Raw genomic sequence first — 14,555 nt, 5'->3', positions numbered from 1 at the left:
CTCCTGTGTTGCATTAACCTGTGGTATAACCTATTGGAAGATTTACTAAAGAGAATAATATTGAAATGACTGAATGACTGCGGTGTGCATGGCATAGGGCAACCAAGTCAGGAAAAGACATTCATCTCTGACACTGGCCACAATGGCACAACAACACCGTCCGGATGAACTCAGCCGACCTGCCAGGCCCAGCCCAACCCACGAGGCTGACCAGTGACGTCATCCAGCCAAAGCCAACCACATCGCAGCAGCACCTATAGTTAGTCGTCGCCACCCAATCCCATTAAACTTGTGCCCCCTATAGTGTGTAGGTTCTTATGACGTTTTTTGTAAATATATACGCCTGTCTTTGCTATTGTCAGACAGAGCGCTCTCGGAGTTTGCAGAGTTCTTTGCATGCCCTATTCTGATTGATAAACTCCCATTTACGCTCACCCGCACTCTGTCTTGGCCTTATTCCCATTTTGGGAGAGTCCTTCATTGTCTCTCATTGCGGGGAGGATCGTGCTGTTTGGGGACGCTTGCCTTCAGTGGTGACCCCGAAAGCGTGATTATTATTATTATTATTATTTCCCGATCCAACATTACCGTCCCCTTTTGGCACGAGAATCTCCGGTCGAAAAGGGATACGCACGGTGAGCCGGCTCCAGGAGGCTGCCCGCCAACGGCGACCGGTACACTAAGAAGTGCGCACTCAATAGAGAGAGGGTATGGAATCCCGGTTGAAAAATCCCCTTTGAGTACCGCTCGCCGGAGCCGGGGCTGACTGTTGAGCTGACGGCGACACTGCCTGGACGGACCCAGTTTCGGAGACTATCGGTTCAAGACGGGCATGTGAGTACTGAGTGCGAGCGATTGTAAGGGGGGCGGGGAGAGAAGTGTAGGACAGGTAACGAAGAGGGGGTACGCAGATCTACTAAAGATCATCTTAAATTTTCTTTGCTTTTTCTTTGCATATGGCCATTAGGATTACGAGGTGAATAAGAGATAAAAGTGACGGGAACCTAGCTCCGAAAGGGGGTGGAAGGCGGCGCCGCATAGTGCTATCTTGACTAGTACTGGGAATATATGAAGAAGTGGAATATGAAATAAAAGTGTTCAGCAAAAGGGGGCACTGAGAATATATTAGTGATCGCTATTACTTCTTTCTTTTCTTCTCTTTAGGGGTAGGGGGAGAATAAAAAGTGAGATTAACACAAACGTAGGGGAAAAGTAAGAGAAAAAGAGTCCTACTGAAAGGGGGGAGAGCAGGCGAACATATATATCCATGCGCATCCAGAGATTCAAATAAGACGGACAGGGACAGCCGGCTAGGGAGGAAAGGGAGGGCAGCTTGAATGGTGAATTGAGTGGTACCAAGAGGTGTGTGCACCTCGTATGTGTCAGAAGACAATCTGATGTTGCGAATGTGGAAAACGGCTATAAATGTATAATAGTTAAATGGTCATGGTAAGTGTGACCGGATAAAACTTTTTGAAGACAACATTGATACAGTGAAGTGAGTGGGTGCCTTTTGATTTCCGGGTTGATATTGTCAAAATAAATGATGGGTTGCTCTTGTATGTGCCCCCCAAAGAGAACAGAGTAGAAACTGTGTACAGTCAGTTTTGTATTGTGCAGTCAAGGGGGGGAGAGCCCAACCGAGCATAACATTGAATGTGAAGTAGAATACGAAAAATAATATTGATACTACATTTACATTGTAGTTGCAGGGGGACAACGTTTTTAGAACAAGTGGGTCTGACATTACTGTCTGCTGCTTTTGCTAGAGATGACCACAAGATACTCGTTCAGCGGTTGGAAAAATATACTGATGTCTATAGATGGGTCCCCTCGTTCCTGTCCAACCGCATTTAAAGGTGAAGCTTGGCCATTTTCTCTTGTTAAAATAACTCCACATGTGGGGTTCCGCAGGGCTCCACGCTGCCTTCCCCTCTTGTTCAATGTTTGACAAGACTGCTATGACATTTTCACCAAATATAATGTTGGATACCATGCATACACAGATGGCACAAAAGTTTAACATACAAGCCAATGATCTAAACTTGAATCTTGATCATTTGGGTATGTGCCTGACTGGGTTGGAAAAATTGATGTTGGACAATGCATTTAAAGGAGAGTTCCGGGACTTTTTTTTTATTGTCCCTACGGGTCGGCCATGTGTTTGTAAGCATAAATCGGTAGATCGTAGGAAACTTTCCTATGGACCTTACCCGACTTTTCGCCCATTATCGCACTCGAAATCAGCCTCCATTTTGTGATAATCCTATCATTCCGCCGCATCGACCTGGCTCACCTGCCTTTGCGGCACTAAATCAAATCCCCCGCCCCTGAGCCTGACATCAGCAGACGCGTACTGCCCATTTCAAGCACGTCTCGTGTCAACAATCGCTGCGCCTCAGCTATTGACGTGTTGCCATGGAAATGGCAGGACGCCTCTTTCCCCAATAAGTATAAACAGACCGTTTCACAACACACAGCAGCAGATTTTCGATTCCATTCCTCTCTCTGTGTTACTTTGAGTATTCTGTGACTCGTTTCAGTGCTCTGGTCAGCTACCTTCGCCGCTTGTAGCCCGTGTGAACACCTGTACCATCTCTGTAAATTATTTTACTATCTTTACCGCACAATGGCCACAATAATGCTGTATATGTACGAGCCCGAGTACACCGAGGAAGAACTACTGGAAAGTCAAGCACGCGAAAACGATGGGGATTCGGACGGCAGTTGGGAGGACCAGTCAACGGATGAAGAGCCTGGACCATGTCGCATGGACGGCGTCTCCACCTGGTGCACGTGCAATCGGTGCGAGCTAATGCCAACTGAGGAGGAGAACTGCTGCTGCCGTGAAAATTCCGGGTGCTTGGCCTACATTTCGGAAAGCGAGCAAAGTCTGCAGGAAGGCGAGCAAAGTCCGCAATGCATCACCGAGCTGCCAGAGTTCAGGGAAGCCTGCCTCTCACGGACCGTGTTGAGGATGATGATGGTGCTTATGCACGAACTTCGCGGCACTGTTCGTCCGCGTAATCCGAGTAACGAGTAAGTATACTCTGTTTGTGATGTCAGTAATGCCACCACTATTTCATGGTCGTCTCCCACATATAAAATTACATTTACATATCATTCGAACGCATGTAAATTTGTTCCATATAGTGCATTTTCTAGATATAATTTTTTTCTAAGAAAAATGACATGTGTTACCTGAATCGACATTGATAAGAAAGTTTGGTCAGTTTAATACAGTTTGCATCTTTTTTTTTCACAGGTGGTACAGGCTGGTGGCCTATCGTTGCTTCACTTGGTGGCTTCACGGGAGGCTCGGACACCGCGTTCGGAGAGTAATACCTGCCTGTGCGGTACTTGCCATTAGACAACATTTCCCCAGTGACAGTGGACAATACCGCGGATTTTCCCTCGATGTGCTGCAACCTCAACTTTACAATGTGTAATGTTTATTATTTATGTTTAATTAAAATCTAAAATAAAGCCCAACATATATTTTAACAATGGTTGTTTTGATTTTTTAAATGAATCTAGTGTATATTCTCCTGGGAGGGTGAGGTATTTATAAACTCACCCCCCTGCATTCCATGTAGTAGATCCTGCAGCCATCCTCTTACATTCAGTTAGATGGCCTCTCCTTGGTGAGGCCCTGCGGCAAACGGGTCTTGTCTGCACGACCACCGCCCCGATCCACCCCCCGCCCTATCAAAGGCAGTTCGCACCGGGGTACTTGTGCTGGCAAGTGGAGCTGTCAGGGAGCGATAAAGGCCAAGAGGTGCCAAAGACCATGTACACTTCAAAGTGGTCTATAGAGCATGGGTTGTTGTTCCCATGTCTACCTCCAGACCCCGTGTCTCCTGCCAAGCATCCCCCCTCACGCTGGACGGCCCCCTGCAATCCACATAAGTGTGTCTCCATTCACGAGTCTTCCTGTGTCTTGTCTGCACGACCACCGCCCCGATCCACCCCCCGCCCTATCAAAGGCAGTTCGCACCGGGGTACTTGTGCTGGCAAGTGGAGCTGTCAGGGAGCGATAAAGGCCAAGAGGTGCCAAAGACCATGTACACTTCAAAGTGGTCTATAGAGCATGGGTTGTTGTTCCCATGTCTACCTCCAGACCCCGTGTCTCCTGCCAAGCATCCCCCCTCACGCTGGACGGCCCCCTGCAATCCACATAAGTGTGTCTCCATTCACGAGTCTTCCTGTGTCTTGTCTGCACGACCACCGCCCCGATCCACCCCCCGCCCTATCAAAGGCAGTTCGCACCGGGGTACTTGTGCTGGCAAGTGGAGCTGTCAGGGAGCGATAAAGGCCAAGAGGTGCCAAAGACCATGTACACTTCAAAGTGGTCTATAGAGCATGGGTTGTTGTTCCCATGTCTACCTCCAGACCCCGTGTCTCCTGCCAAGCATCCCCCCCTCACGCTGGACGGCCCCCTGCAGACCGCATAATGCCACGACATATACACGTCATTCATTCACAAACACACCCCTGTTTCGAATTCTTTATAACCCACTTCATATTTCTAATGAGAACTTCTTTGCGCTTTGCTAGTCAACCCGTGAAGGTGCTGGTTATCTGCTCTTCGTCTCTGTGAACTTCCGTGACCACTTTGAGCAAACTCGTCAGTTTGCAACCTGTGAACTGCTCCCTGTTCTACGACAAGAAACTACTCTGATCCCTGCATCTAACTGTTTGTTCGTCAAGGTAAGTCCATGTACCATAATCATTTTGCGTCCAATTTTTTAATTTATATCTATTTGCTAGTAGTCATCAAATTGCATCCATGTTTTCTTTTCGTTCACGACAGTACATGCAAGGAACTAGTCACATGTTCTGAGTTTAGTCAAATTACTTTTTCTATTTTTTGAAAGTTATTGAAATACTTATCCGCATGTGAATAACATGTATAGTTCCAAGAACCAAAACGGACCTTGCATTGAACCTTTTATGTGTCATTTAATGTTTTAACACATTGGTATTCATAGAGAATTGTTGATCTTTACTTTTCAGAACTTTCCATAATGCCTGCCTGTTCCATTGGCGGTTGCCCTTCGAAGACCCATAACAAATCTGAAGGTACTATAATGCATGTTTTCCCTAAGACAATAGATCAGATAAGAGAATGGGTCCGATATTGCGGATATCCAGCCTCTGAGATAGAAAGTAGAGTCCTAGAAGTCTTTGCGGACAAGAGGGGTGATCGATACCGCATCTGCAGCAGGCACTTTAGCCCAGACATGTACTCCACATCATTGCTAATAAGGACGAAAACACCGCGAGCGAGGCGAAAATTGCTCTCAACCGCTATTCCCACTCTATTCGTCCACATCCCTCCACTGGTGAGTCAAGTTTACGTATTTATCTCTCGGCATTGCGGTAGTGTGTAGCATTAGCTAACAATAATTTCCCCATTTATGTATCCACTCAATATGAAGGCTGAAGATTCTCCATCCGTGTCGTTATTGCAGTCATCAGCCACTTCAAGCGCCTATCGGGTAATCTTACTTAGCTATTCTGACACTGACTTGTTTTAGGCATGTAAATCAATAGTTTTAATTGATCGTGTAATTATTTTACCTAATGGTACACCACAGTACTCGTCCTCTAGTCTTTGTTTTCAGTTATAATTATTGTTATCCAAAATAATGCAAGTACTGTCTTTCAGGGAGATGCTGAGGAGTCCAACGCATTGACGACAACCGTAGATGTCACTCAGATGCTCGAGGTACGTTTCCGGACAGTTCCATCGATGGAGATCATCAGATCTTGCATTCTTGTAGCGTGATTGTTACACACAATGTTTCTTTCGTTTTTAGCCATTGGTATGTCCTTCTGTCGTCGCCCTCCTATGTGTCTTCTTTTTTCAATATTGTGTTCATTACTAATGAAAGTCCTATGTTTCAGGGAGTCGATGGAGCATTAGTCCAAGAGGAAGGGGGAGCATGCAGTTACGGGTCGGCGCAACAGCTTGCAGAAGTGTGCACCGCAGTTACAGCGTCCCTTGATGTTCTTATGCATTTCGAGGTATGGATACTGACAGATCAATCATGCGAGATCAAATGACGTGATTACATCCGCTATACTTCCTTCTTTATTAACGCAAGTACTATGTTTCAGGGAGCTGACGGAGCTTCTTCAACAAGAACATCACCCCTAGTAGTTGATGCTTATCTCTGGGTGGTGACACTTCCAACGATGGAGCAAATCGAATCATATTTGGATATCCATTATTTATTTTAGACAACTGATCATTTGTGCAGGTCTATTTAGATGAGCCGTTGACGCCTGCAGAAAGTTTGTTCTTTTAAACAAAATAGAAAACCATACTAATGCAATTACTGTGTTTCAGGGAGTTGCTGAAGCCTCATCTTCAATAATATCATCAATGGAAGTCTATGCGGAGCCCGAGGTATGGATCTTGACAGTTCAATCTAACTAGATCAACAATGCGTGAACTATTGTCGTTTGAATGTTCTACACAATGCGTTCATTCGTGTTTTGCTATTGAGATGTACGTATGGGTATTGGTCCCCAAGTACATTTTGTGTTTTCAATATTATTATACATACTAATGAAAGTTCTATGTTTCAGCGAGTCGATGGAGCCTCAGTGAGTGATGGATGTGCTTATCATGAAAGTATAGTCGTTGCAGCGCGAGAGGAAGTGGAGACATGCACACACGAGTCGGAGCAACAGCGTCCAGATGTTGAAGTTCGAGGAAAGAAAGTTTCAAAGAAAAGAAAGCAAAAGAAGGTTAGTGTCCTGTTCACTATATTATGTTGTCTTTCACTGTCAATAGTTCAATACTGTAAGTTGTGTTTAAACTGAACATCCCTTTTCTAATCTGTCCTCTAGTTGCGAGTGGGTGTAAGAACTAGATCTACACAGACAGTGAAGCGAACGAGAGATGTTGCTTGTCAAACCTTTTGGCAGGGACTTGAGACTGGAGATGCATCGTGCCAATGGGAAGAATATGAAGTGATTGACAACGGAGCTATACCACCACCAGCCATTGATAGTGAATGTCCTCCTGGTAGTTTGGATGCAGTCGTAGATCAATTCACAGAATCCACACCCGCAAAAAATAAGAGCACGCGAAAGTTGAAGACATTGTTTTTTTCTCCCATCTCCGGACAAGGAACAGATGTTGCAATGGAAGAGAATGAAGTGGACGACAATGAAACACCATCAATATCACTCAGCATAGCGGAAGACGATATCAGAGATTGTACCTTTCATGCAAGTGACATGTCCTCAACGTTACAGGCCGAACCAGCTGGGATGCAGAGTGACAGTATAAGGAAAGAGGCCAAATTCATTGTATTCGATAGCTGTTTGATGGATATTATTATGATGATGAAATGTGGGCATTGGGTTGGTGGGGAAGTATGTGGGGAGCCATTGATTAATGTGACTCGTGCAATTCGAGGCACTAACCTTAAAATACATGCCACCTGTACACAATATCATCCGTTCGCATGGTCTGCACAACCCATGCTGGGGCAACTGCCAGCAGGCAATCTACTTTGTGCAGCGGCCGCACTTTTTAGTGGTTCAAGTTTTAAAAAGTTACAGTATTTCTTTCAGTTTGTGGGAATCCATTTCATTGCGAAAAGTCAGTTCTACAAATACCAAACCGATTATCTATTTCCAGCCATCAGCGAAGCTTGGAGAATGGAAAAAATGTCAATGGAAAGTACATTCGCGGGCAAACGCTTCAGGCTAGCCGGTGATGGACAATGCGACAGTCCAGGATTTTCAGCCAAGTACTGCACCTACCACTTTCAGGACATGGAAAGTAAGAAAATTGTGAGTTCGGTGGTCGTGCAGGTGTCACAAAGTACATCCTCAGTGGCCATGGAGAAAGTTGCCTTTGTAGCATCATTGCAAGAACTACAATCGCGGGGAATGGTGATCGACCTGATAGCCACGGACAGACACGTTTCAATTGCCAAGACAATGAGAGAACAGTTCAAAAATATAAATCACCAATTTGACGTTTGGCATCTTGCAAAATCAATCAATAAAAAATTGTCGGCTGCAGGAAAAAAAAAAGATATGCAAGGTATTTCACAGTGGTCCAAGTCAATCAGCAACCATCTTTGGTGGAGCTCAAAAACATGTGAAGGGTCGTTGGAAATTCTACTGGAAAAATGGCGGTCAGTAATGTTGCACTGTAGCAACGTACATCGATGGTCGACAAATGAGCATTTCCACAAATGTGAACATGGCCATTTGTCCACAGAGGAGGCACGGAAGAAGAAGTGGTTGATTCCTTCATCACCCACTCACAAGGCCATTGAAAAGATTGTATTTGATAAAACTATAACAAGAGATTTGAGGGGACTCACGGAATTCTGCCACACAGGAGATTTGGAGGTGTTCCACAATATGTGCCTAAAGTACAGGCCCAAAAGATTGCATTTTGGCATGGAAGGCATGATAAATCGGACTCTTCTAGCGGTCTTGGCACATAACCATAATGTTGGCCGTCAACAAAGTAGGACGACCGGAACTTTAGGGACGCTTCGCTACAATAAGGCCTTCACTAAAAGAAGTAAACAATGGGTGATCAAACCAGTGTTTGAGGATATGCAATATGAGTTTATTGAGAGACTTATCGTAGATGTCCTCGATAGGCACATACATGGAGTGGTGAACGAACCTATGCAGGGGACAACTGCATTGCCACCCAACATTGCCTCTGTTCCATGTCCACCTAAAGCAGAGCTCATTGAGAAATACACATCACGGTTTAAATGATTGTAATTCGATTGTCTGTTCTCTCGAGTCTCCTCATGTTGCAGGCCCATTGCAATTAAACCAAACAGTAATATAAATCATTTTTACAAAAATTATAGAATGTTTCCGTATTACAAACACATGGCCGACCCATAGGGACAATAAAAAAAAAGGCACGCAGACAAGATGCCCTTACACTAACTGGAGCTAACTAGAAATGTGTGCTCGCTCAAAGTGAAGGTCAGTTGCTTTGATGTTTTGCTCGGGTGGCGGAACGGCCCACGACCCAATATAAGGTTCTATTGTGATTTGACCTTGACAGGCCGGGACCATCCTGAAAGACTAAGAAAAGATAATGAATAAAATTTCAGAAACGAAACGATGAGCCACGTTCATTAGAAGAAGTAACGTCGGCAAAGAAGGAGTGGTGTTTCGGGTCTGCCCTACACAGAGACACAATGGAAAATGCAAATATAATGTAAGTAACTTTTGATGAGTTTATACCGCAATTTCATTACTATACAGTGGCTTTAAAGACGGGTTCAGTTGTACTTGTTCGTTCTATGTGGCATAGTGTTTTCTACCGCGCACTATCTGGAGGAGAAACATCTGCTTTTACTGAAGCACCTCAAAACCTTCCTCTTTGCTTCTGCTTTCTCTCTCCCTCTCCCCTGCTACAACTGGTCCACTGTCTGCGACCTCGGTCCTGGGCCCTTCCACTCTCCACCTGCACTGCCTCCCTGTCAACCCCTGCACTGGGGGACTGTCTCAGTATCCTACAGCCCCCCCTTCCCAGCACTTGTTCTGCACTTACCTTGCACTTGCCACCAGCTGGCCCTATTTATTTATTATTTTATGCTACTTACCTTGTACTCCACTCCCCCCCCCCCCTCCATGCCTCGCCACGCCTTTAAACACTTGTGTACACCCAGTAGCGCTGTCCTCGCTATGAAATGAATAATTTTAATAAGGATCTGATGGTGAGACTAATTTCATTTTTTATGTTTTTAGGTACATCATTCACTACTGTCTGTGTCACGAGTACCAGACACCGGCGGACGGCTTCTACAGCCGCCAGTTGCTTCTCCGCGTGAACAACGTTACCACCCTGACCATTTTATGGGACGATCGCCAAGTACAAGTATGCCCTTACGCGGTACTAACGGTTAGATGCAACATACCTACCGTTGTGGTGGCCTAGTGCCTCGTTGTTGGAACAGCCATGCGATTATCAGTGCGACAGAAGAGCTTATTTTTATCGTAAACCAACACCCTGTGTACTGCACACGAACATCGCTTCCCTCAAGACGAACTAATTTGGATCGAGAGCAAAGAAAAATGCAAATCGCTGAATATTCTCTAAACATTTGATGTCCAATAAACGTACTTTGCCAAATGTACAATCTTGCCGTTTGCTTTTAAACCACGGTTTCACATTCCGAATTGTGGTGCTGTATTGTGAGATGCTCTAAGACCCTGTGTACAGCAAAGGACCATCGCGTTCCTCAATACGAACTTTTTGGAACATGAGCAAATAAAAATGCAAATCGCTGAATATTCTCTAAACATTTGATGTCAAATAAATGTACTTTACCACATTTACAATCTTGCGGTTTGATTTCAAAGTACAGTTTCATATTCCGAATTGTGGTGCGCTGTATTGTGAGCTGATCTGTGTTGATTTCCGGGGTCTGTGTGGAGTCGCGTAGAAGACGCCTGGGCGCGTTTGCCTACGCAGCTCAGTCACGTCACGGATAGAGGCGGGGAATATGAATGTTTTGATAAAGTCTGTTTCAGGGGCGGGGGATTTGATTTAGTGCCGCAAAGGCAGGTGAGCCAGGTCGATGCGGCGGAATGATAGGATTATCACAAAATGGAGGCTGATTTCGAGTGCGATAATGGGCGAAAAGTCGGGTAAGGTCCATAGGAAAGTTTCCTACGATCTACCGATTTATGCTACAAACACATGGCCGACCCGTAGGGACAATAAAAAAAAAAGTCCCGGAACTCTCCTTTAAATGAAATAAAACCATCAATCTAAAATTAAAGTCTTAAGTCTAATTAATCACCTGGTAAACTCACCCTTCGATCAATTGAGTCTTTGTTGCAGAACGCGTCCTTATTTTGATAAATGCAATTTTTCAGGTTTTGGTTGGCTCCTTCATTAATTCAAAATGTGAGTGTAGTAATTTTTTATTTGATTTTAGAAAGCAAAAGCACACCAGTGTTCCCCACCTTTCTTTTGTGTCCCAATTGTTTTCTCCCAGTCCGGGAGGAGTAATGCACAAGCAAATAGCTGGACCACCTCCTGATCAACGGGTCACTATTTCACTCTTAGGTCCAACACCTATTGGTTTATAAAAAATGAGTCCATCTATTCTGTTGATTTTCAGCTTTAATAGTGTGTTTAATAAGGACTTTTGAATTTAAACTTCATCAAAATCTCACTCAACCATCTCCAACAGTAATGCAAAGTTCAAAAACCTATACAGGTCATTTGCCACTCTGCGATATATGCTCTTTCCTGCAGGCTATTCTTAGCAAACTAATGTGCATGATAAACGCACCAAGGTGAAAGAGCATTTATCGAAGAGAGTGGTAATTGGCTTCTATATGTTTTTGAACGTAGCAAATTACAAATTAATACTGTTGGAGATGGTTGAGTGAGAGGTTGCTTAATTTGTTTGGTATTTGATATGTTTCTAGCCACTTGAGGAGGATCTTAACAGATCGAAACATGTGCATGTAGTGGCTGTCGTGAGGAACCATTGGAGAAATAAATATGGTCTTTGTTTCAATGAATATGCAAAAAAGATGATGAATTTGAATGAGGTTTAAAATTCAAAAGTCCTTATTAAACACTATATAAAAGCTTTTTTGAAAATCAACAAAACGGATGACTGTTTTGCGTTTGCTCGGGAACGTGAGACGATCCCTTAGACTTGCCGCTCCCTGACAAAATGGGTAATTCTCACAGGCAAAATATCACACTTAGATCATTAGGTATGGTAAAACATATAAATGGCCTGTTATAGGCCCTTTATTATATATATATTCATAGGAAAAGAGTTAATCACTGTTAGCAATGTGGCAGGAGACACCTTCATCTTAGCCCGCACGTCACTGCTTAGTCCCAGAGCAGGTAGGCAAAGAGATCATGCGCGATAACTGGGCCGGAGCGGAGCATCCTCCCTCTCAGTGTAACTGCATTATCCGGGGGTCCAGATTCTAACTGTCTTTTCTGATGAAATAACCTCTTCTCGTTATGAGGCGTGAACCCGCCCTTCTCGGTTATGACTGCCCTCAGCCGAAGAGCAGATCGCAAGTGGAAGGGGGCAAAGAGCGGGAAAAAAACAGCAAGAAGTGGAAAAACCCAGCTTCCCACTGCTAGTGTTCTCCCAGGACCCCTTATCACTAGACCTGCAGCGCGCTCAGACTCCCTCTGTCCTGTCCTTCAGTGGACAATACAATCGCTTTTCCCCACAGTAGTCCACTCAGCAACAATATTTGTGACATTGCTTCACCTTCACGGCCGGGATGCGCGTTTATTCTGCTGAGCGCATGAAAAGACCTAGGCTCTCACTACGGTGATGGGAGATGAATGTCCAAGATGGCTGCGCACTGGCACCATATCGTTTTAGCTCGTATTTCGAATAAGCATTACAATGACTATCTCTTTTATTTTTTTAAATTAAGCAATAGATGTTGGACCCAAGAGTGACAGTGTGCCATTGATCAGCAAGTGGTCCTGCTGTTTGCTTCTATAGTAATTTTCTATACTGAGTATTTCAAATCAAAAGAATACAAGAGTCCAAAATGCAGCTATTCGTCTTGATTTTTCAGCTTTCTCGACCATTACCATTTGTCGCTTAAGCATCACATTTGACTTTAAGGTGAAGTACCTAAAGTTTAAATGGCACCCATCTTCAAAATACTCGGTTACAAGAGATTTGTATGTTCAGAGGATAAAAATGTATATTAATGGTGCTTAAAACTAGGTTAACACATAGAGGCGACCGAAGACTTGCAGTGGCGGCTTGCAGATATATTGTGGAAATTTATTCCACAATCTGGAAGTTTTACAATTTCAGAAAGCATTAAAAACCTGACTTTTCTGTTGACACTCTCTTGGCTAATCGGGACTGTCCCGCCATTGATGCAGTTAATTCTGCCTCTGATGCATTACAAATGACCAATCGCAATCTTTGGCAGCTTTATAACATTAAGGCAGCAACAGCGGTTTTCCCAAGGTGATTAGGGGGAATTTCTGCATGGGCCATATGGTCCGATCACAGGGCTTGAGTAAGCATTACTCCCTTGATTCTTTATTCAGAGACAATCCACAGTTTTGCCATTCTGTCCTCATCACAATGTTTGCTTGAAGGTTGGTTTGTGTGCCGAACCAACCATGAAGGTAATGTTCCTGTTTGATTTTCTCTCCCTTCTCTTTGTCTCGTCTATGTGGCTTTATGAACCGCCCTAGACAAGTGACGCTGATCCCAGATGAAGCCGAAGACATGTGGCACACCTATAACCTTCTGCAAGTGGGGGACAGCCTGCGTGCCTCAACAATCCGGTATGTACAAATCCCTACTTTGTAGACTGGGTAGATAACCGTTACAGCCGTCACTACTTGATAAGGAGGGGCATTAATGCCACAAGCATCCGGTATGAGGTGGGGGGGGCCCCACCATCAGAAGGGGGCTGGAGAGCGGGGGCCTATCAGACATGGTTGATTGGATGAAATATTTGCACCCCATTCAGCCACAAGAGTGTGTTGTAGCAATAACCTATGTCTCCTTTCTCCAAGTGCTAATGTCAGAGTACAGGTAGTCTGGAACTCTCCATGAGCAGAAGGATTAGGCAAGGGGCAACCCTAAGGTCTCTACCTGCTGGTGCAATGTGGATGTGACAAGTGAATAGTAGCCCAGTTCTACTTGATGTACTCGTGTCTCTGTTCCCCCACCCTTCCCTCCACACATATCCTCTCTGGAATATATGGAAATGCATGGTCTGCTGAAGGGGTAAAATGTTCAACTTGCAGGCGAATAGCCAGGCATAAAAAGTAATTTGCCCCCCCCCCCCCTGGTATTGAATGCAAGTTTTCCATATGCACACTGCAGGCCATTTCCTACTCGCTAATAATACATTATCATTTGCCAGTGAGTTTTGAGGCCTAGCCTGGCTTTTTGTGATTGAGGTTTCAGAAGGAACAAGGCAAAAGACAATAGAAGTGCACACTCCATTACAAATGCAACAGGCACAACATGTGTGCCCTTAGTACACTGGTCAGACTCTGCAACTCTATCTTCCTTTCCCCTCCCTAGGCAGCAGCAGTACAGCATACACACAAGCTAGTACATGAAAGTGTAGTTGCAAGCACTGCATGGATACCAGCAGCACTGCATGCTTCTCCCTTGTACAAAACCAATGCCTTTTCCTTGGGAGCCTGCTCTAAACACATTGTTTATTCCTATTTTAGGGCCATTATCACAACACATAGTGTGATACTCTATTCTGACTTGTTTTGTTTTGCAGGAAGGTGCAGACTGAGTCGGTCACAGGCAGTGTTGGCAGCAACCGGGTGCGGACAACACTCACCATCTGCGTTGAGACCATTGATTTCGACACCCAGGCTTGCCAGCTGCGGGTGAAGGGTACCAACATCCAGGAGAATGACTATGTGAAGGTGAGGAAGAGCTTTGGGACACAGCACGACCGAAGAGTAGGACTATGACTGAGGCACTGGGAGGGGAAGACTTTTAACTGACTTCAAATAGTCTGTTCCTGGATTAGTGTTACCGCGA

General features: G+C 44.7%; 1 protein-coding gene across 1 annotated transcript in view; it reads left to right on the top strand.

Moving 5' to 3' along the window:
• Positions 1–14,555, top strand: part of PELO (pelota mRNA surveillance and ribosome rescue factor) — a 240,600-nt gene that overhangs the window by 42,580 nt on the left and 183,465 nt on the right. The window contains exons 2-3 of the mRNA XM_069651673.1: positions 13,232–13,324; positions 14,287–14,437. Of these exons, the coding sequence (XP_069507774.1) occupies positions 13,232–13,324; positions 14,287–14,437 (244 nt within the window). The remainder of the gene's footprint in view (positions 1–13,231; positions 13,325–14,286; positions 14,438–14,555) is intronic.

The sequence above is a fragment of the Ambystoma mexicanum genome, chromosome 3p (genome assembly GCF_040938575.1).
Source record: "Ambystoma mexicanum isolate Mex_15411 chromosome 3p, UKY_AmexF1_1, whole genome shotgun sequence".
Taxonomy (NCBI): Eukaryota; Metazoa; Chordata; class Amphibia; order Caudata; family Ambystomatidae; genus Ambystoma; species Ambystoma mexicanum.
Note: the sequence above shows the minus strand (reverse complement) of the source record. Positions and strands in the feature narration are given on the sequence as shown.